Genomic DNA, 18,935 nt, shown 5'->3' on the forward strand with positions numbered 1-18,935 from the left:
CTTTCCTTCCTGCGGGTTATTTAAAGCCGTTGAGCGGCTGCTTGGCGCAGGGGGGTTTCAGGGCCTGAGCTCAGCGCAGGAACCCTGCGAGGGCCTGGCCAGGGATGACTTTGGATGAAATAAGGAAAAAAAAACCCAAACCAAATCCTCAAAGCCAGTGGTTGGGTGCCCTCCCTGCTTAATGTCCCGTGTGCCCACAGACCCTCTCCCTCCCAGGCACACACGGGGCAGGGGACACCCCCAAAAACGTCCCCTGTGTCCCCAGCCTGAATAGGGTCCATGTCCCCTCCCAGGCCCTGCCTTTCCCCGCACCCCTGTGGGGAGCCTGGGGTTCCAGCGCTGGACAGAGCCACTGACCGGGCACAAGAGCCTGAACCCTGGGAGCTGCTGCAGCCCGGCACCCCCCAGTTCAGGGGCTGGATCCAGCTGAAGCCCAGGGTGGTTTTTTCCAGCCCTGGCTGCTCTCAGTGCTCATCTCCCATCTCCCCTCTATTTTGAGAGGGAGCCAGTTACATTCCTCTGCCTCCTGGTTTGCCACGGCTCAGCCCTGGGCTGGGTTTGGGAGGCCCAGCTCTTTTCCGCTCCCAGAGACAGCGGCAGCAGCTGGGGCAGGTTCGTGCCAGGGAGTGGCAGGTGGGTGCAGAGCTGCCTTCAGCACCCCGGTGCCCACATCCTCTGTGGGCGCAGCTGCACCCCGTGCCACGACGGTGGGAGGGTCGGCGCACCCGAGTAGCATCCAGCTGCTGAGAGGGGTTCTGCTCGCCGCGGGGCCGCTCCTGCTCCCGGCCTTCCAGCTCCACAGGCTGTCCCTCATCCCGGGCTTGAGCTGTGCCAGTCTTTGCTCCTCACCAAGGGATCGAGGGATGGGGTCTGCAGTCCGGCAGTGCCAAGGTGGTGGCAGGAAAACCTGCTCAGGCCTCTGGGCATCACCCGGCCACCCACACGCCCCAGCCTTGCTGGGACACTGGGTGCACAGGATGCCCCTGTGTCACCCATGGGCTTGGCCACTCCCAGTGCTTCGGAGCTGGATGCAGACTGGTGCCAGGGACAGGCTGTGACCTCCCCGGCAGAGCACGAAGGGCAGCAGCGGAGGCTGCGATGTCCCCTCCCGTGGCTCCCATGCCTCAGCTGGACAGTGCCTGGGGACGTGCCACCCTGACCAGCCTGGCTGGCCGCGGCCTTGGGCAGCGTGGTGACACACCGAGCTCAGAGCAGTCGGGCTGGGAAACCCCCCAGCGTGTGAAAACCCCCAGGCTGCGTCCAGCGCATCCCCTGGAGTAGGGACAACCCCTGGAGTAGGGACAACCGGGGCTGCAGGGGACACCCAGGGACGCTGCAGGGGGGCACCCGCTCGCATCACCTCAGCCCTCCTACACCTTCCTTCCAGGACCTGCTGCCACCTCCCCGTTCCCGGGTCTTGGGGGCTGCTGCAGGGGACAGCGGGGACGCCCCCTTCCCAGGCGGCGGTGCCAGCCCGACAGGGCTGTGCTGATGCGGGTCCCGCCGGGATGGCGGCGGCGGGACTGACCCCCCCTCCGGACGCAGGAATCCAGCTCGGGTAAACAAATGAGTAACCCGGATAAGAGCCCGCTAAATATAGCCGGGCCGGCGCGGGGTCGGGGTCTCTCGGTGCCAGCCCGTTCTCAGAGCCCAGCGGGGACAGGTGAGCCCGGGGGCCGCGGTCCCTCGACCACCCGTGGGTGCTGGCGCCTTCGAGGCCGCCTGGGGCCGGCGGGGCTCTGGGTGCCGGCACGGGGAGGGGGTCAGCGCCGGGGGGTGCTGCCGGGGTTTGGGGGAGCAGCCCGGGGCGGCCGGACCCGGGCGGGGGGCGATGAAGGGGGGTGTCGGGTCGCGGAATCCCCCGCTGAGGGCGCGGGGCGGGGCTGGGGGGGGGGGGGGGCTGCGAGACCGGCCCTTCCCCCGCGCCCTCCCGTGGGGCCGGGCTGGGCTGGGCTGAGCCGAGCCGAGCTGAGCTGAGCTGAGCCGGGCTGGGCTGAGCCGAGCCGAGCTGAGCTGAGCCGAGCCGAGCTGAGCCGGGCTGGGCTGAGCTGAGCCGAGCCGAGCCGGGCTGGGCTGGGCTGAGCCGAGACTAGCTGAGCCGAGCCGGGCTGGGCTGAGCCGAACCGAGCCGAGCCGAGCCGAGCCGAGCCGAGCCGAGCCGAGCCGAGCAGGGCTGGGCTGGGCTGGGCTGAGCCGGGCTGGGCTGGGCTGAGCCGGGCTGGGCTGGGCTGAGCCAAGCCGAGCTGAGCCGAGCCGAGCCGGGCTGAGCCGCGCCGGGTGGGGTCCCGCGGGCAGCGAGGTAAGGCCGGGTCGGCGGGGAGCGGGGGGGGCGCTGATGGAGGGGCCAGGGGCTGCACAGCCGGGAGTGGGGGCTGGGGGTAGCGGCCGTGGGGCAGAGAAGGACAAAGAGCCCGTAAGGCTGGGACGGGGGGGGATGGACGGACGGAGGGGCCGGGGCGGACGGACCCCACCCGGGCTGGCTGGCCGGGGCTGGCACGTCCCAGCCCCCTCCCGCCGGTCCCAGCGGGGTTTACCGGGAGGGCAGCGGGCGGGGGGCGGCCGGGGCTGCCCTGGCCGAGTTCCACGTTTGCCTCCGGCTCTGCGGCGCTGCCGGGAAAGGGGCTCTTTTGGGCGACCCAGGGGCAGCTTCGAAGCCCCCGAGATGCCGCGATGCTGCGGCCGGGGGCAGCCGAGGCGCGGGGGGGGGCAGTGGTCGCCCCCCCCCCCCCCTTTCCCCCAGGGCTGCTGCTCTTGCACCCAGGGGTGCCCAGGGCACTTCCCCCACCGCCACCGCCTGCCCTACTCGGGGACCCCCGGGGACAGGTTGGGAGGAGATGGGACAGGGACTGTCCCCAGCCAGCCCGGAGGGTGAGCAGGTTGGGGACCGCTGGCATGGGTCACAGCAGGGAGAGGTGGGGACGGCCACCATGCCTGGCAGGGACCAGCCCTGCTGGTGTGCCACTGCCTCCCATGAATGCCCCCTGTCCTGGGTGTCCCAGGGATGTCTGTGCTCCAGGCCAGGCCAGCTCACCCACAGCAGGTCCCTTTGGTGGTTGTGGGTCCAGGGAGGGACACTGGGGCCCTGCCAAGTCCCCGTCCCCATGACGTGACCGTAGCTGATCTGCTGCCCAGAGAGCCCCAGCTGGCACTGGGACCACGTCCATCCATGGCAGGGGGGGCTGTCCCTGACGGTGTCCTGTGGGACCACCTGCACAGGGGACATCAGGCTGGAGAGGCAGAAGGGACGCTGCAGAGAAAGTCCTTGTCCTTCCAGGGGCTATCCCTGGAGAGGGTCCAGCAAGCAAAGAGGAGGGACTGAACACACGAGGGACAAATGCCCTGCAGCGCCTTCTGCCCAGCCACCCTGCGACTGAGCACCGTGTCGCGGGTGGCAGAGCCCAAGCTGAGGGGGCACGCAGGCTGCTGGGGCGGGGGGGGGGGAGTTGCTGCTGCCCTGTTTGGGGGTCCCTTTGCAGGCGTGTGGTACCCTGCTGCCCAGCAAACCTCCCTACCCAGCCCCCCCCCCCCCCTCCCGGGCCTGATCCTGCCAGCCCCATGCCCAGCCCTGCCCGAGGAAGCCTGGGGAAGCAACGGGCTGGGGCAGGAGCTGCACTGATAAGGAGCAGCCTTCCATTAGCCTCTTGCCTTTTCCTCGCTCACCTCGGATGTGGCCAAGGCAGGAAGCGGAGGCAGGGCAGCCCGTGGTGCATCCGCGGCGTAACGCCGACCCACGGCCTCCTCCAGCGCCAAGAACCCCATTAGCGCCCGCACCTGCCAGCGCCTCGGCCTCCAGCAGCCCATTTCGGAGGCGGCTCCTCTCCGCTGGGATTTTGCCCCAGCACCCTTTGCTTTTATTCACAGCCAAACCCTCACTCCCATGGGATCTTCCCTGGAGAGGGCTTTGCCAGATCTGGTAACCCCAAACGCAAGCGCACAGGGTTGGCAGGGCCGGGCACCTTAGGGTCTCTCCTCTGCAGGACCTGCTGTCCCCACCCGCATCCTCCTGCGGTGGCCGCCTGCGATGGGGGTCAACGGCGAGTGAGGAGCCCCCCACATGATCCGCTTCCAGTAAGTGCCTCTGGTTTGCTCTGGTGCGTGCCGTGCTTGTGCTAAAAGGCCCCTCTTTAATATTTGATTCCCTCTAAGTGCTGCGTGGTCCCAGGCCAGCTGGGCCAGGCAGCTGCTCAGCCCCCGAGCCCACCCCAGCACCACAGCCAGCCCTGGGGCAGACACTCCCCCCCCTCGGTGGCCCTGGCCCTGTCACAGCTGCTGGGAGTCTGGGTTGTGGTTGTGCTGGGGCAGGAGGGAAGGGGAGGACAGGGAGGGGATGTGGGTGATGGTGGGGTTTGGGGCGTGTGGCACGGAGTTGCCGGGGCTGGTGCATCCTTGCCCGGCCATGGTGCCACCGCGGGGAGATCCCCACCTCCTGGACACTGCGAGGAGAGGGGTCAGATCCTGCCGCACCGAAGGGCAGACCATGGCTGTGGGTCCCCGGGTGATGGGGGCAGCAGGGTGGCATTGCCCCGTGGGCTCCTAATCCCTGGCCATGCTGGAGCAATCACAGGGAACACCCTGGAGCAGGGGAATGGCACACACCGGGGGACAGCGCCCCGAAAGCGAGGGCAGGCATGTGGCAAGGGACAGCCAGAGCAGGACCTCCAAGTGGTAGCACCCACGCGACATCACTGTGGGATGGAGCAGGGGGAATTTGTCACCTCCCAGGGAAGGGAATCCCAGGGGACACGGGAAAGGCTGGCGCTTCCTCAGGGGCCCGAACCTGTCACACCAAGGCCTGAGCGCCTGTCTCAAGGGGACTGACGCCTTTGGGGCCACCGCTGCCATCCCTCAGGGACCGGAGGAAACAAACAGCAGCAAGTTTTCGCTCTTGTCTCATGGAAAAAGCCGGGGCCGGCCTCACTCTGCGGCAGTGAATCACCGCCACGCGCTGCCAGCCACCCGCGCTGGGATGGGGACAGGGATGGGGACGTGCCCCCGCTGCCATCTCCAGCCCCTTTCCCTCTCCCCACCGGCCACGGGGCCAAGGGTGCAGGTGGCAGCAGGGGGCAAGGGTGGGTGTGCTGCCGTGCCGGGTGGGTGCCAGCACCCTCAGCCCTCCAGCCGGCCTGGATGCGGCCCCAGAGGAGGATGTCGCAATGCCTGGCCCCATCCCAGCCCTGGGACGGGCTGTGGGATCGACGCACGCCTGGGGTGTGCTCGGCGGCTCCCAGCCCTGTGGCCACCCTCGCACCAGGGGCCGGAAAGGGGGTGGTGAGTGGAGGGGGGGGGGTTCTCAGGCTGTGGGACGCAGCGTGGGGCTCGCCCGGGACATGGGGAGGGCGAGCGGGGTCGGATGCAGGACCAGCCACTGGGTTTGGTGCCGATCGGAGCTGGCTTGAGGTTTGACTGGGAGATGGAGAGGGAGAGCAGGTGGCGGCACCGCTCTGCACGAGGGGGTGACAGGGGTGCCGGGACTCCCACGTCCAGGGGACACCGAGGTGACAGGTTGGGATACAGCTGGGCATCCCACGGGGGCTGCCGGGCCAGGGCCAGTGTCAGGTAGCGGGGTGGGGACGGGGTGGCGTCCACAGCCTGCAGAAATGGGTCTCAGGAGGAGCGGTGAGGTCTGGTCCCTGGGAGAGGCTTGGTCCCCAGGGGGTCTGGTCCCCACTGTCACCACACCGCTGCCCCATCCCACGTCACCCCATTTGCAGCTTGGACTAATTAGTGATGGAGGCAGCAGCCCTGGGGCTTCCCAGATGCTTCCTGGCCCCAGGTCACTGCCCAGCAAACCAGTATGGCATCAACCGGGCTGCTCGTGACCACAGCCACCCTCGTGCACCCTGCCACAGCCACCAGGCCAATGTCCTCGTGACAACTGCTCGACTCCAGCTGTGGTGAGGCCGGAGCAGGGGGAGAACAGGGCTGTCGCACATGTAGGCTGGTTGTCCCACGGCTGTGGCTTGGCCACGGCGCCGGGGGTTTCAGCACACAGGTCCAGGCATGGACGTCCCATCCTGTGCCTCAATTTCCCCACCACACTGCAGGAACAGGGCCTCTCCCCGTTGAGCTGGGGTGTGGAGGGGAAGGCGCAGGGATGGGGGTGGTGTCAGGACCCTGTCTGCACGTCCCATCTTTCAGAGCAGGTCCCCCCCACAGCTGCACCAGAAGGCAAATGTCCCCAGGGGTGTCTGGCCATGTCCCCCCCCCCTGGGGGGGTGTGGGAAGGAGCTGGTGCCACAAGAGCTGAGCTGCCAGGGCCCTGCTTTTCCGAACACCCACCACACCGGATTACAGCCTCGTGGCCACCGCCCCATGTGGCTCGCGGCCGGGGACGGTTAATCCCGGCCAGCTGTGGGCTGGGGACCGGCTGCTGCGCCCGGAGCAGAGCCAGCCCGGCACGTGCTGCGGTCCTGCCCTGGCGTCCCCCTCCACCGCCCGTAGGGTGCCTCACGTTTGCACTCTCAGGGTGGGTTTGGTCTTGGGGGACCAACCCTAACCCCCCCCCCCCCCCTTCTTGTCCCTACAGGGCAAGGTGGGATCGGTGCCAGCACCGGTGGGGGTCACACACCATGGAGCCAAGCCAGGAGGGTGCCTGAAGCCACTGGAAGGAGCCGGGGGGCTGGGAGGGGCATGGAGCACCCCAACAGCAGCATGGCTGGCCAGCCGGACACGTGCTTCGGGGTGTTCAACGTCAGTGACGGCCGTGACAACGTGCAGAGCAGCATCGCCTCGCCCTGGTTCTCCACCGCTTTCGGCCTCATCGGCCTCTGCTCCAACCTCTTCGCCCTCTGCGTTCTGCTCCACTCCTCCCGCAAGCTGTCCAGCCGGGCCCGCTCCTCCTTCCTCGTCTTCCTCTGCGGGCTGGTGGTCACGGACTTCATGGGGCTGCTGGTGACGGCCTCGGTCATCATCCCCTACCACTTCATCAAGTTCCCTTGGGCCAAGGTAGACCCTGGCTGCCACCTCTGCAACTTCCTCGGCTTTTCCATGGTCTTCTTCGGGCAGTGCCCGCTGCTGCTGGGGGCCACCATGGCCGGCGAGAGGTTCTTCGGCATCAACCACCCCTTCTCCCGCTCCACCAGCATCTCCAAGCGCCGCGCCTGGTCCATCGTGGGGCTGGTGTGGGGCTTCTCCTGCCTGTTGGGGCTGCTACCGGTGCTGGGGCTGGGGCGGTACACGCTGCAGTACCCCGGCTCCTGGTGCTTCCTCACCCTCCTGCCCGACACCGGCAACATCATCTTCTGCCTGCTCTTCGCCCTGCTGGGCATCTTCTCCGTGCTGCTCTCCTTCATCTTGAACACAGTCAGCGTGGTGACGCTCTGCCGCGTCTACCACGACCGGGAGTCGGTACAGCGGCGCCGGGACAGCGAGGTGGAGATGATGGTGCAGTTGGTGGGCATCATGATCATCGCCACCATCTGCTGGATGCCTCTCCTGGTGAGGACCTGAGTCTTGGTGTGCTCCCCTCGCATGCTCCCGGTGAGGCCCCGTGTCTTGGTGTTGTTCCCCACCCCGCCGTGTCCCTCCTGGGTCTTGGCGTGGTCCCTGTGCTCCTCCCGGTGAGGGCTCAGTGTGTTCCCCCTGCCATGTCCCTCCTGGTGAGGCCCTGGGTCTCAGTGTCACCCCCTGCCACCACTCCGCACCCTGCGGGGGGCACCTGGGTGATGGGCTCTGGGGCTCAGCACCACTTGCCAGCAGCGCAGGTGCTGCCCGGTAGCAGGTGCCCCAAACCAGCCTGGGACCCCTCTCCAACAGGCTCAATGCCCAGCCTGGACCCTCATCACCTCCCCCACCCCTGGGCAGCTCATGGTCTCTGCGTGGACCCCTCCGCTGACACCTTGCCCCCTTCCCCCCCCACCCCCCAGATCTTCATCGTCCAGACGGTCCTGCAGCAGCTCCCAGCCAGCGGCCGGATCCAGCTGCTGCCGATGCAGACGCAGAAGATGCTGCTCATCTACATCCGCATGGTCACCTGGAACCAGATCCTGGACCCCTGGGTCTACATCCTCTTCCGACGGGCCGTGCTGCAGCGCGTCTACCCCAGCCTGCGCCCCCGGCCCTCCATCGTCTCCCTCTACCCCGTCCTCAACCCCTCCCTGCGCCGCAAGCTCACCGCCGACTCCGTCCTGCAGTAGCACCCCCAGGGACAGGCACCGAGAGAAGGGGACAAGCCATCCTCCCCCCTCCCCCCGCCCCCATCCCCTCCCCCCCCCAGGTTAATTGTCCCCATCACCTGCATCCGTGGGCTCTCCCCCCAAGCCTGGTACCCCAAGGGGTGGCAGGGGGCACGGGGCTACTCCCCCGTCCCCATCTGGATGACCCCCTCCCAATAAAACACAGCTTGTGCAGCTCTCCATGCCCGCTGGGGGTGAACACCCTGGGGGACCCCAGCCCCGTTGCCGGCTGGAGCAACAGCCCGTCTCCTCCAGTCTCTGCTTTAATGAGCTGCGGCCGCTTCCCGACACGTTTTGGGGGTGCACGAGGGGGGTCCTTGGGGGGTGGGCTGGGTGTCCTGCTTGTCCCCCACCCCCCCCAACCCAGGGGACACACCTGGGTGCAGCTCAGGAGGGTGCGGGGGGGCAGGATGGGGACCCTCACCAGCACCATCAGCCCCAGGTGGGGTGGGGACGCAGGGAGGGGGACACAGGTGAGGGGCGCCGCTACTCCTGCCCTCGCTTGGGGTGGCAGACGGCAGCCCACACCTCGGCCACGAACTCCTGGGGGAAGGCAAACTCGCCCAGCACCGAGTCCAAGCCGTGGGCGAGCTGGGCCACGCTGGGGCTCTCCTTTGCCACCTCCACCATCATCGAGGCTGGGGAGAAGGAGGGGCAGGGTCAGCAGCGGGCGAGGGTGCGGGATGGGCACCCCCTGCCCCTCCTGCCCGCTCACCCAGCTCGCTGTCCCGGATGCCCATGTAGCTCTCCAGCAAATCGTCCACCCGACGGGCAGCTTCTTCCTCGAAGGGGCTGGGCTGGGGGGGGTGAGATGCTCAAGGGGTGGGGGCACAGCCCAGGGACCCCCTGTCACTCCCACACAGTGGCCATGGGTGCTGCACACGTGGGCACCCAGCAATACACCCAGTGCAGGGGTCACCCAGGGGCATGGGGGTGCTCATCCCCATCCCGGGCACGGTGTGACCACCCATGGGCTCAGGGTTGGGGGGGGGGGTGTCTCTGGGTGGGTCTTACCCCCTCCTCCAGCGTGGCTGGGCCCTGCGCCCGCAGCCGCAGCGTTTCCTTCCCACTGGTCACTCTGCCCTCGCCCGGGGACTTGCTGCTCCGCGTCCTCTGCCCGATCATGTCTGCCCCAGGGTGGGGGTGAGGGCGCAGGCAGGGCTTGGCACCTCCTGCCCCTCGCTGTCCCCTGCCCCAGCCATCACCCAGCCCCAGCCCACGCATGTCCCAGCACCCCGGGGGTGGGCACCGCAGGGCGAGCCGGGCACGGCGAGGGGGTGCTCGTGGGCAGCGCGGGCAGGAGGGGCGCCCGTGGGTGCAGGGTGGGGATGCACACAGTTACAGGGTGCTCATGGGTGCCCAGGGCAGTGCACACAGAGGAGCGGGGGTGCCCATGGGGAGCACAAGCAGCTGTGGGGACCCCGCTCCCCCCCAGGAGTGCCCACATCGGTGCCATGCAGGGGTGACCGAGGGCTGTGGGGTACACACAGGGTGGGGGTGCAGGGCAGGGGTGGCAGACCCTTGCAGGGGCACCCAGTCCCTGGGGCAGGGGCTCCAGGGCAGGAGGGACAAAGGGGATTTGGCCTCCCCATGCTGCTCCCAGGGGTCTCCCAGTCTCCAGGGCGAGAGCAGGAGGGGACAGCCCCACCCCCCCCCACGTCCCCCCAACTCACCGAAGGCCTTTTTGGGCTGCACCAGGCGGAGGGTGAAGGGCTGAGCCCGGGGCAGCTCCCGCAGCATCCGGGCCACCTCGTAGTGCCGGCAGCCCACGATGGTGTGGTCGTTGATGGCCTCGATGCTGTCGCCCACGCACACCGTCTGGATGCGGTTGATGATGCTCCCCTCCTTGATTCTCTGGGGACGCGCAACGACAAGGTGACACCACGGGAAGGACAAGCGTAGCCGCCTTCCCACCCCCACACAAAACCACCTCTGTGGTCCCACGTCCTTTAGCAACGGGGTCAGGCAGGGACGGGTCCCCCCCCCAAACCGGACAATGGTGGAGGAGACCCCCCTGAGGGCCAGGGTGGACCCAGAGGAGACTGATAGCAGATGGAGGAGCGTCACAGAAGGGGCACAGTCCCAAGGACGTGGTGCCAGCAGGGGATGTCACCCGGCAGGGCCACAGCCCCCAGGGATGCCCCCAGCCCAAATGTGGCCCCACAGGGTGGGGGCTTCACCTTGATGAAAGCGTAGCCGGCCCCGTTGTCCGTGATGGTGAGGCCAAGCGCATCCTCCGTCTTGGTCACCTCCACCTCTTTCGTCTCACCCCGGACATGGGCGAAGATGAAGTCCTCCAGGCCGATCTGGCCCCCCAGCAGCTTCTGCATGTCCACTTTGTGCGTGTTGAGCGTGCAGAAGAGGATCTGCCCCGGGGAACCCCGTCACCAGGGGCTGGGGCTGCCCCAGCAGAGCCGGGAGGGGGCATCGGTGGTGCCGGGGCAGGACTCGGCCGTGGAGGAGCTGGCCAGGTCTGGGCACTGCTGGAGCAAAGGGGGCTGGGGACCCCCAGCCAGCCCGGGGATCCAGCGCTGCACTGTCCCTGTGAGCCCTTCCCTTGGCTGTGGGCCGGGCAGGAGCTGGCGTCAGCCAGGGAATAGGCAGCCCCGGGTCCCTGCCCACGTGCTGGGAGGGGGGAAACTGGGATAGGGAGCCCCCCAACGCCTCCCCAGAGGAGATGAGACAGCCCTGGGATTAAGCAGCTCTTTCCCAGGACATTTCGGAGCCTGCATCAGCACTCAGCTGGGCACCCGCAGGAGGGGCGACCGCAGACAGTGCCGCGGGGGTTGGCACCCCCACCTTTGGGTGCAAAGCCCCCTCCCCGCACCCCGCCCTCCGCAGCCCCCTCACCTCGGTGGGCGAGATGCCGAAGACCTCGGCGATTTTGGCGTAGAGCTCCTTGACGTTGGTGAAGCCCTCGATGCGCCCCGTGGGGCTGCCGTGGGCCAGCTGCGTGTGAAACACCAGCCTGGGGCGGGCACGGGGGGGTCGGGGCGCTGGGATCCCCTCAGCAGCAGGCGGCTCGGGGGTCCCCGGCTCCTGCCCCATGCCATTCTCCATGGGGCTGCCCTCCTGGGCCTGCCGGCCGTGCCTGCCCGCCCGCCGCATCCCACTGCCGGCGCTGCTGAATTATAGATGGGCGCTGGCTCCCGGCTGGGCCGTAAGGTGATCCCGGGGCCTGGGAACCCGATCCGGCAGCGCAGGTAACCCACCGGGATCGGGTGAGCTCTGCCACGTAGGAAGGGCCCCAGCCAGGCTGGAGAGCAGCCGGCACAGCCCGCTCCATCACACCCTCCCCAGTTGGGGTTGGGGGGCTGCAGCGATGAGCTCAGGGCCGTCACCCTTGCTCTACACCCCAAGGCGCCCAGGATTGGGGCTGGGACCAGCTCCAAAGCCACTTCTGAGCACGAACAGACGGAGCCCAAGCTGGTTGGATTCTCCCACGTTTATTTGCGCCCATCTCCATCCCAAGCCAAGCGGCCACCAGGACGTGACAACCCGGAGATGGCAACCAGGAGACTCATCTACAGAGCACGGACCTCGCAGGCGAGAGACAGTCACACACCAGCCCCAGGTCAAACCCAGGGCCAGATCAACGTAGTGCTAGTAAGAAAAATAAGACACTCTCTAATTACAGTCTTAGATTAGTGACAGGCAGCCCTGGGGACGGGCGGCCCCAGCACAGCGCGGCCAGGACCCGGCTGCCGTCATGGTGGTCCCAACGATGGGCTCAGGCGGAGAGGCAGGAGCCAAAAGCCCACGCATCACCCCACGGGCTTCCCCTTGTGGGGAGGGAGGGGTCGGTCCTGGCTCCCTCGCCAGCCTGATATTTTTGCCTTCACCCCTGCAGAGGGCAGGAGCTGCCCTGCCTGGTCCCAGAGGCGTGGGGGGAAGGCGAGGCGACGGGCAGGGGGACACAGGCAGGGGGCTGAAGGCACCCATGGTGGAGCAGCACGGGGCAAGGGGGAGGATTAAATAAAGTAAGAGGTGGGCAGAAGGGAGCCTGCCACCTCACCCGGACCGAGAGGCTCCCTGGGCTGAGCTGGGGGCTGGGAGGCAGCGGCCAAGCCCCAGGGGACCCCAGGTGCCTCCCTGCCATCGCAGGGCAGTTAACAGCAGCCCCTGGAAGAGGTCGAGTCGCTCCAGGCCAGTAACCGACAGCACCTCATCCACGAGCGGACAGTCTTCGGGGAATCTCCGGTTTAGCGAGGCGGAGCCGCAGGAGCTGGGGAGCTCACAGGGGAGCAGGGGGGACGCTCCCGCCCCCCCGCTGACCCCCTCTCCCAGCACCACACCAGCTGGGGTCTCTCAGCCCTGGCACCGCTTGGTCCCCAGAAGCTTGAGGTCCTTGGAGATGGCACAGCCACGGGGCCCAGCCGCACCGGGGCCGGGAGAGATCCCAGCTCATTTCTCCAGGGAGGGGCGTGGGGTGGAGGGGGCAGCAGGCGGACCACCAGCAGAGACTGTCCCTTGCGTGAGCTCCAAGGGACAGGGCCGTGGTCCGGCCAGCCCTGGGCTCCGGGAGGGGCTGGTCCTCTTCACAAGTGTTCACTGAAGAGGGAGAGAAAGCAAAGCTGAATGACAGGGCCTTGGCTTCTCTCTCCCCCAACTGCCTGGAGCAGCTCTGGGCCCCCGAGCACCAGCTCCCGCCAGCCCTGCCCGGCTCACCTGGCTATCCGGGACAGGATCTCCTTGATGCGCACCACCAGCTTCTCGTGCTGCAGCGGGTTGCTCTCGATGGCGCTGTGCAGTTTGGCCATGTAGAAGTCCAGAGTGCTCAGCGTGGGGGTTTCCCCGGTGCCTACGAGGTGACAGCCCAGTTAGCAGGGCCAGCAAGTCCCCATCCAGCCCTGCCCACGGTGCTGGTGGTTGGGGAAGGGACCCTCAACACTAGGTGCCACCTCCTGCAGCAGGAGAGAGCCCACACCAACACAAGCGCAGGAACAAAAGGATTTGGGCTGATCTCTGCTGTGACTATGGCGCGAGAGGACAGTTCCCAGCTTGCCCTACCCCGTTACAGGGGAGCCAACTGGCTGTCACATCCCTGGGCTCCCCGGAGAGCCCCAAAGTGGTTCAGGATCCTGCCCCATCAGCAGACGAGCATTTGTCACCACCCCATTGCCCCCACTTGAGAGCCCCAACGGTGCCCATCCGCGTGGCCACCAGGTCCCAGCAGCAGGCTGGTCCCCACGGCTGCCCCGAACTCACCGGGGATGGGGAGGGAGGAGAAGCTGGCAGTGAGGGCCTGCCGCACGGACTGGAGCTGCTGCTGCAGGGCCAGGGTCTGCCTCTCCTCCTGGGCCAGCTCCTGCTCCAGCTTCTCCTTGGCACAGTTCATGCTCTCCGTGTGCTTCTGCAGGATGGCGTTCTGCTCCTCAAACTCCGTGTTCATCTTCCGCAGGCGCCGCAGCTCGGCCTCCCGGGCTGCCGGGACCGTGCACGGCGTCAGCAGAGGTGGCCCCTCCGACTCTCTCCCTCAGCCCAAACCAAACCCCTTCCCCAGCCACGACTCTTCCAAGCATCACCAGGATCCAGCCAGGATCTGGTCCCTCTATCCAGCCTCACCAGGGACCTTTCACAGCCTGGATCCCACACCCAGTGCCAGCCGTGGTGCTGCCCCGCAGGGTGCGGGCTGCTCCGGCAGCGGCAGCCCCCCAGGCAAGATGCTGCAGCCCCCCCGCCCCCAGCCCAGCCCCTCACCTTTGTTTTGGTCCAAGAACTCCTCCGTGAAGATGGGCACGTCGAAGGTGGAGAAGGTGTCGCTGCACTCACCAGCCTGGGGGACAGGAGGGGACTGATCAGGCAGGGCTGAGCCCACTGAAGGGGACCCCATCTCCTCGGGGCTGGGCAGGCAGGAGGGACAGGGATGCGGCAAGGGGTGGCCCTGCCTGGGCAGGCAGAGAGGACAGCTACGCTCTGCCTCCTGCCACTCCAAGCTCTGCTTCAACAGGAAGTTGGTGCTTTAAGGCACAACCCACGGAGTCTCCCTCTGCCCAAACCTGCAGCCAAACCCAGCAGCACCACGTGCCTCAGTTTCCCCACACACCTGCCGGGGCCTTACCTTGTGCGGGTGCCCGTTCAGCAAGGTGTTCACTGCCCCAGAGCCCGTGTCCTCTGGAAAGGAGGGAGGAGGTTACCCCCAGGAGCCAGCCCACCGTTCCCCGAGGGGGAAGGAGGTTACCCCCAGCCCACTGTTCCCCGAGGGGCTCCGGCAGCACTTGGCCGGATCCCAGCAGCGACGCCGGCAGCCGCTGCTCCCACCACCCACCTTTTTTGATCTTTTTCTCCTGGATCTTCTCCGTGCACATCTTGTAGGCCTCTGACTGCTGGTATTCCCGCAGCTCCTTCATGTACTGCTGCTTCTCCCGCTCCGCTTCGTCCAGGTACCGCTACGGTCACAGAGGGTCCTCAGCCTGGCCCGGCCTCCAGGCTCCCCCAAGGGGCTGCTGACCCCTCCCCACTCCTCGAGGCCCAGCTCCTGCTCACCAGTACTGGGACAAGCTCCCTTTGTGGAGCTGCAGCCAGGCAGCCAGCAAAGGGATTTGGGGTGCAGGCTCTGCTGCCCAGCCCTCGGGGGGGGGGGGTCTCTCCTGGGGGGTCGGTACCTGCTTCTCCGAAAGCTGCAGCTTGCTCCACTCAGCCCCCAGCATCTTGGTGATCTCCGGGAAGGGCAGGTCAGGATGCTGCGTGCGGATCTGCTCGCGCCGCTCGTTCAGGAAACGCACGTAGCCCGTCACAGGGGCTTTGGGGCCATTGGGAAGGATCTTCTTCCTCTTCTTGCCCTTGGGCCAGCCCCTCTTCTTCACCGGCTGGCACCCAGCAGAGGGAAAGGGACAACCCGTCACGGATCAGAGCCCACGATGCCATGACGCCGGCAGGGGGAAGGTCTGGGCCTTTCCTCAGGCCATGGCCACAGCCACGGGCTCGCCTGGGCTGCGGAAGGGCGAGCAGAGGGGCAGCCCCAGGCTGGGCAACACAGACCCTGCTCCCAGGGACTGCGCTGGCAGGGATGCGGGCACCAGAGCTCACCTCTTCCTCGCCGTGCGGCTTCTCGCTGCTCGCCCGTGCCAGCTCTCCCTTCTCCTGCTTGATGGCCACCAGGAAGTTTCCATGCTGAGCCTTGCCCGTGGCATGTCTGCAGCCAGAGAGCACCCATCAGAAAGGGCTGGGAAAACACTGGGACGATGGTGGGACATCCCTCGGCAGCGTGGCCTTGTGCTCGCCAGATCTCCCCGTTCCCACCAACCCAAACAGCCCCCAAACCCTCTACCAGCCCTGAGGCCCCAGTTCCCCTGCGAGGGGAAGCCACGGTTGAGTGACGGGGCTCGAGCAGAGCCCAGCACCGGGCGAGCAAGGCAGTCCTGGGCACGCAAAAGCTGCCCCGAGGTCCAGTGGTGACCCTGGAACCTTTCAGTGACATTTGGAAGGGGGTCGGGAGCCACTGGTGCTGCTCTTGGAGGGATGACAGCAACGTCACGTCCCCGTGTGCCACCAGGGCCTGGGCGCACACCTCGGCGAGGAGTCCCGAGCGGCAGGAACCAGCTGATCCTCCTCTGCCAGGGCGGAGGAGCCGCAGCTCCAGGGGCAGCATCCCCTGGAAGCATCACCCCCACCCAGCACAAGCGCTGCCAGGGATAAGGAGAACCCTTGAGGCAGAGGATGAGGACGAGGCACCGGGGCTGGCTTAACCCGCTCCAGCCACAACCACTCCGGCAGGTTCCTGCCACCCGTGCCACCGCCGAGAGGCACCGGCACCGGGCTGGCAGCTGCTCTCCGACTCGCTGCCTCGTCTTTACCGATCCACAAAGGACGTGGGTCCAGCACCCGGGTCAGCAGAGCCTCCCCGCCCCCCCCAGCCCCACCGCAGCATCACCCCGGGGCTTCCCCAGCCTCCCCGGCCCCTTCTCCAGCGTCCCCCAGCCCAGCCCCTGTCCCTCTTGCACCCTTTGGGCCCCGATGCAGCTCTGTCAGAGCGTGTCCGGGCCCCCCCCAGCATGGGGGGAGCCACGAAGGGCTCGGGAGCTGCGGCGAACGGCGCTCGCTTGGGTTTCACAAGCCGCGGTCACCAGCGCAGGGCCCAGCACAAGCCCCAGCAAAGAAAGGAAACGCCGCTGCCGACCAGAAGCCAGACCGACCCCGACTCGCCCGGACGGACCCGAGTTTCTCTCACCTGTTTGCCACATCACATGCCCGGTGTAAACCCAAACCCCCTCAGAGATCCCAGCCCACCGCCGTCAGGTTTTCCCCCCCCGGACGAGCCACCCTCGCCGTTCATTTGAGGGGGGCCCTTTCTGTCAGCCCCCGGGGACACCGCCTGTAACTGCACTGGGGTCCTTCCAGGTGGAGCCGGTGCCCAGCACGAGTTCTTCCCACCAGGGTCTGGGCCCGACCAGCCACCCCGCACCCCCACGCTCACACAAAAGCCTACGAGGAGGCGCGAGACCATCTCTTCTTCCACCATTCTGGGGAAAAAGCCGTCCCTGCCGCTCCGCACAGGCAGGGCCAGCCTTAGGCTTTACCAGCTCTAACAGAGACGCTCCTGGTGATGCCCCTCACCGCACTCAGCCGCCAGGGCCGGGAACACGCTAACACCTTCCACCACTAGACACCGGATCCCTGCCTCCCCCTCCACCACGATCCGGATTCCTCGCACGCCTAAGGATGCTTTATAAAGTTATTTCAGGCAAGATTCCTCCTCTTATCTGAACCTCCCCGGGCCGGTTCGCTCCGGCATCCCCGGTTTGCTCTGGCAACCCCATCCGCCTGCCCGGGAGGCACCGCAGCCCCGCGCTCTCGCCCCTCTGCCAGCCTCGGGCAGCACGCGGGTCGCCACACGCGAGTTCAGCCCCCGCTGGTCTCAATCTCACGAGACGTCCCGTTGAGGCCGGGGCTCCCTTGGCCCTGCACGAATTAGCCCGGCTCAGGGGAGGCACAAGCCAACCAGGCAGGTGAGGGGCGAGCGGCACGGCCCGTGGTAGGGGATGGGGCTCCCCAAAACACGCAGAAGCCCCCCAAGGCAAGACCGGCCACTCTTTTGAGACAAAGGGCCGGGGCGAGGCATGGGCCAGCGTGACGTGGAGCAGCTCGTGGCACACGGGACGTCACAGGGGGGCCCCGGAGTGTGGCGGGGAGGGCGTGGGGGGCAGCACTTACAGCATCCCGGCAGGCAGCTGCTTGGCGCTGTGGGCCATGGGTCCGGGGGGGTCTCAGCGGCACCACTCGGGTCAGCGCCCCTGAAGGACAGAGCCAGAGCTGGCACCCGCCGGGGGACAACGGGGTGTGGGGAAGAGGGGGGACAGGTGTTGCGGGACCTCCAAGGAGGGAGTTCAGCGTGTGTCTCCTGTCGCCCTCCCATTCCACACTCCCCAGCCTCCCCCCTGCCAAAGACCCCCTCGGCGAGGTTCCTCCCCGCGAGGGCATGCCAGAACCTGTCCCCCAAATGGCGTCCCGTCCCCAGCCAGACCCTGCTTGGGTCACTCCACCTCCCCCAGGCCCCCACAGAAGCCCCCACCCCCCACCCCGGGACCCCAGCAAAGGCTCCAGCCCCCACTGACCCCCGCCCCCTCCGATGGGACCCCCCTGCCAAGCACCCCCGTTCTCCTGGGATCCCATTGCTGTCCCCCAACAGGCTCACTCCCGTACATTGCCTCTTCCCCCCGCGACCCCCAGTTCTCCCAGCAGGACACCCCCATCCCCGGGGATCCCCCCACCCCCCCGGACCCCCCACCACTGCCCCCTCCCGGGATCCCCCCGGAACCCCATCCCTGCCCCCCCTCCCGGGATCCCCCCACCCTCCGGAACCCCATCCCTGCCCCCCCCTCCCCGGGATCCCTCCACCCCCCCGGACCCCCCACCACTGCCCCCCCTCCCGGGATCCCCCCACCCCCCGGAACCCCATCCCTGCCCCCCCTCCCCGGGATCCCTCCACCCCACCGGACCCCCCACCACTGCCCCCTCCCGGGATCCCCCCGGAACCCCGTCACTGCCCCCCCTCCCGGGATCCCTCCACCCCCCGGAACCCCATCCCTGCCCCCCCTCCCCGGGATCCCTCCCCCTCCCCGGGATCCCTCCACCTCCCCGGACCCCCCCCATCACTGCCCCCTCCCGGGATCCCCCCCCCCCCGGAACCCCATCACTGCCCCCCCTCCCCGGGATCCCCCCCCCCAACTTTCCTGGCCCCGCCGGCCGCTCCGCCGCCGCTCTTCCTCCCCTGGCCCCGCCTCTCTATTATTATGTAAACGAAAGCCCGCCTCGGCGCTTCCGATTGGCCGCTCGAGCCAAGCCGTGGAGGGCGCAGCCTAACGCGGATTGGCTAAGAGCGGTTCGCGTCAGCGGCAACCGGCGGTGAGAGGGAGGGGCGAGGAGGGGGCGGGGCCGGTTGGCGCGGCGCGTGAGCGTACGTTGAGTGCGGCGCGCGCGGCAGCCTGTCCGCCAATCAGCAATCGGCGTAGGGACGAGGAAGTGTTGTGGGGACGGCAGCGCCTTAAAGGGGCAACGACATGCACGGCATCAGCGCGGGCCCCACCGCATCCGACCCACGGCGGGTGCCCCACTGGGGCGTCCCGGGAGGCACCTCGGGAGGTTCAGCGGACTCCATGTGCCCTCGCTGCGCCCAGCACCCTCAGTCCCAGTGATCCCAGTATCCTCCCGTTGCTCCCAGTAACCCCAGTGCTCACCTCAGGGCTGTCCCAGCGACTCCACTTACCTGCCCCCACCGCTCCCAGCAACCCCAGTACCCCACGGCTCCTCCCAGTGGCCCCG

At 67.9% G+C, this 18,935-nt stretch overlaps 3 protein-coding genes across 3 annotated transcripts; 1 reads left to right on the plus strand and 2 right to left on the minus strand.

The window, feature by feature from the left end:
* Positions 1–6,564: 6,564 nt before the first annotated feature.
* Positions 6,565–8,152, plus strand: TBXA2R (thromboxane A2 receptor). The gene is made up of 2 exons (XM_086477768.1): positions 6,565–7,437; positions 7,866–8,152. The coding sequence occupies exons 1-2, from the start codon at positions 6,631–6,633 to the stop codon at positions 8,133–8,135; spliced, it is 1,077 nt and encodes a 358-aa protein (XP_086333894.1). The 5' UTR covers positions 6,565–6,630; the 3' UTR covers positions 8,136–8,152.
* Positions 8,153–8,660: 508 nt separating this feature from the next.
* On the minus strand, positions 8,661–11,282 carry GIPC3 (GIPC PDZ domain containing family member 3). The gene is made up of 6 exons (XM_086477769.1): positions 11,025–11,282; positions 10,355–10,540; positions 9,848–10,028; positions 9,189–9,301; positions 8,890–8,971; positions 8,661–8,812 (listed from the first exon to the last, which is right to left on the minus strand). Exons 1-6 carry the CDS (start codon positions 11,280–11,282, stop codon positions 8,661–8,663), a joined length of 972 nt encoding a protein of 323 aa, XP_086333895.1.
* A 1,556-nt stretch (positions 11,283–12,838) lies between these two features.
* Positions 12,839–17,365, minus strand: HMG20B (high mobility group 20B). The gene is made up of 8 exons (XM_086477477.1): positions 17,328–17,365; positions 15,204–15,309; positions 14,780–14,983; positions 14,443–14,563; positions 14,236–14,288; positions 13,875–13,950; positions 13,383–13,598; positions 12,839–12,975 (listed from the first exon to the last, which is right to left on the minus strand). Exons 1-8 carry the CDS (start codon positions 17,363–17,365, stop codon positions 12,839–12,841), a joined length of 951 nt encoding a protein of 316 aa, XP_086333603.1.
* Between the last annotated feature and the right edge of the window lie 1,570 nt (positions 17,366–18,935).

This window comes from Leptosomus discolor, chromosome 24 (assembly GCF_034619465.1).
Source record: "Leptosomus discolor isolate bLepDis1 chromosome 24, bLepDis1.hap2, whole genome shotgun sequence".
NCBI lineage: Eukaryota > Metazoa > Chordata > Aves > Leptosomiformes > Leptosomidae > Leptosomus > Leptosomus discolor.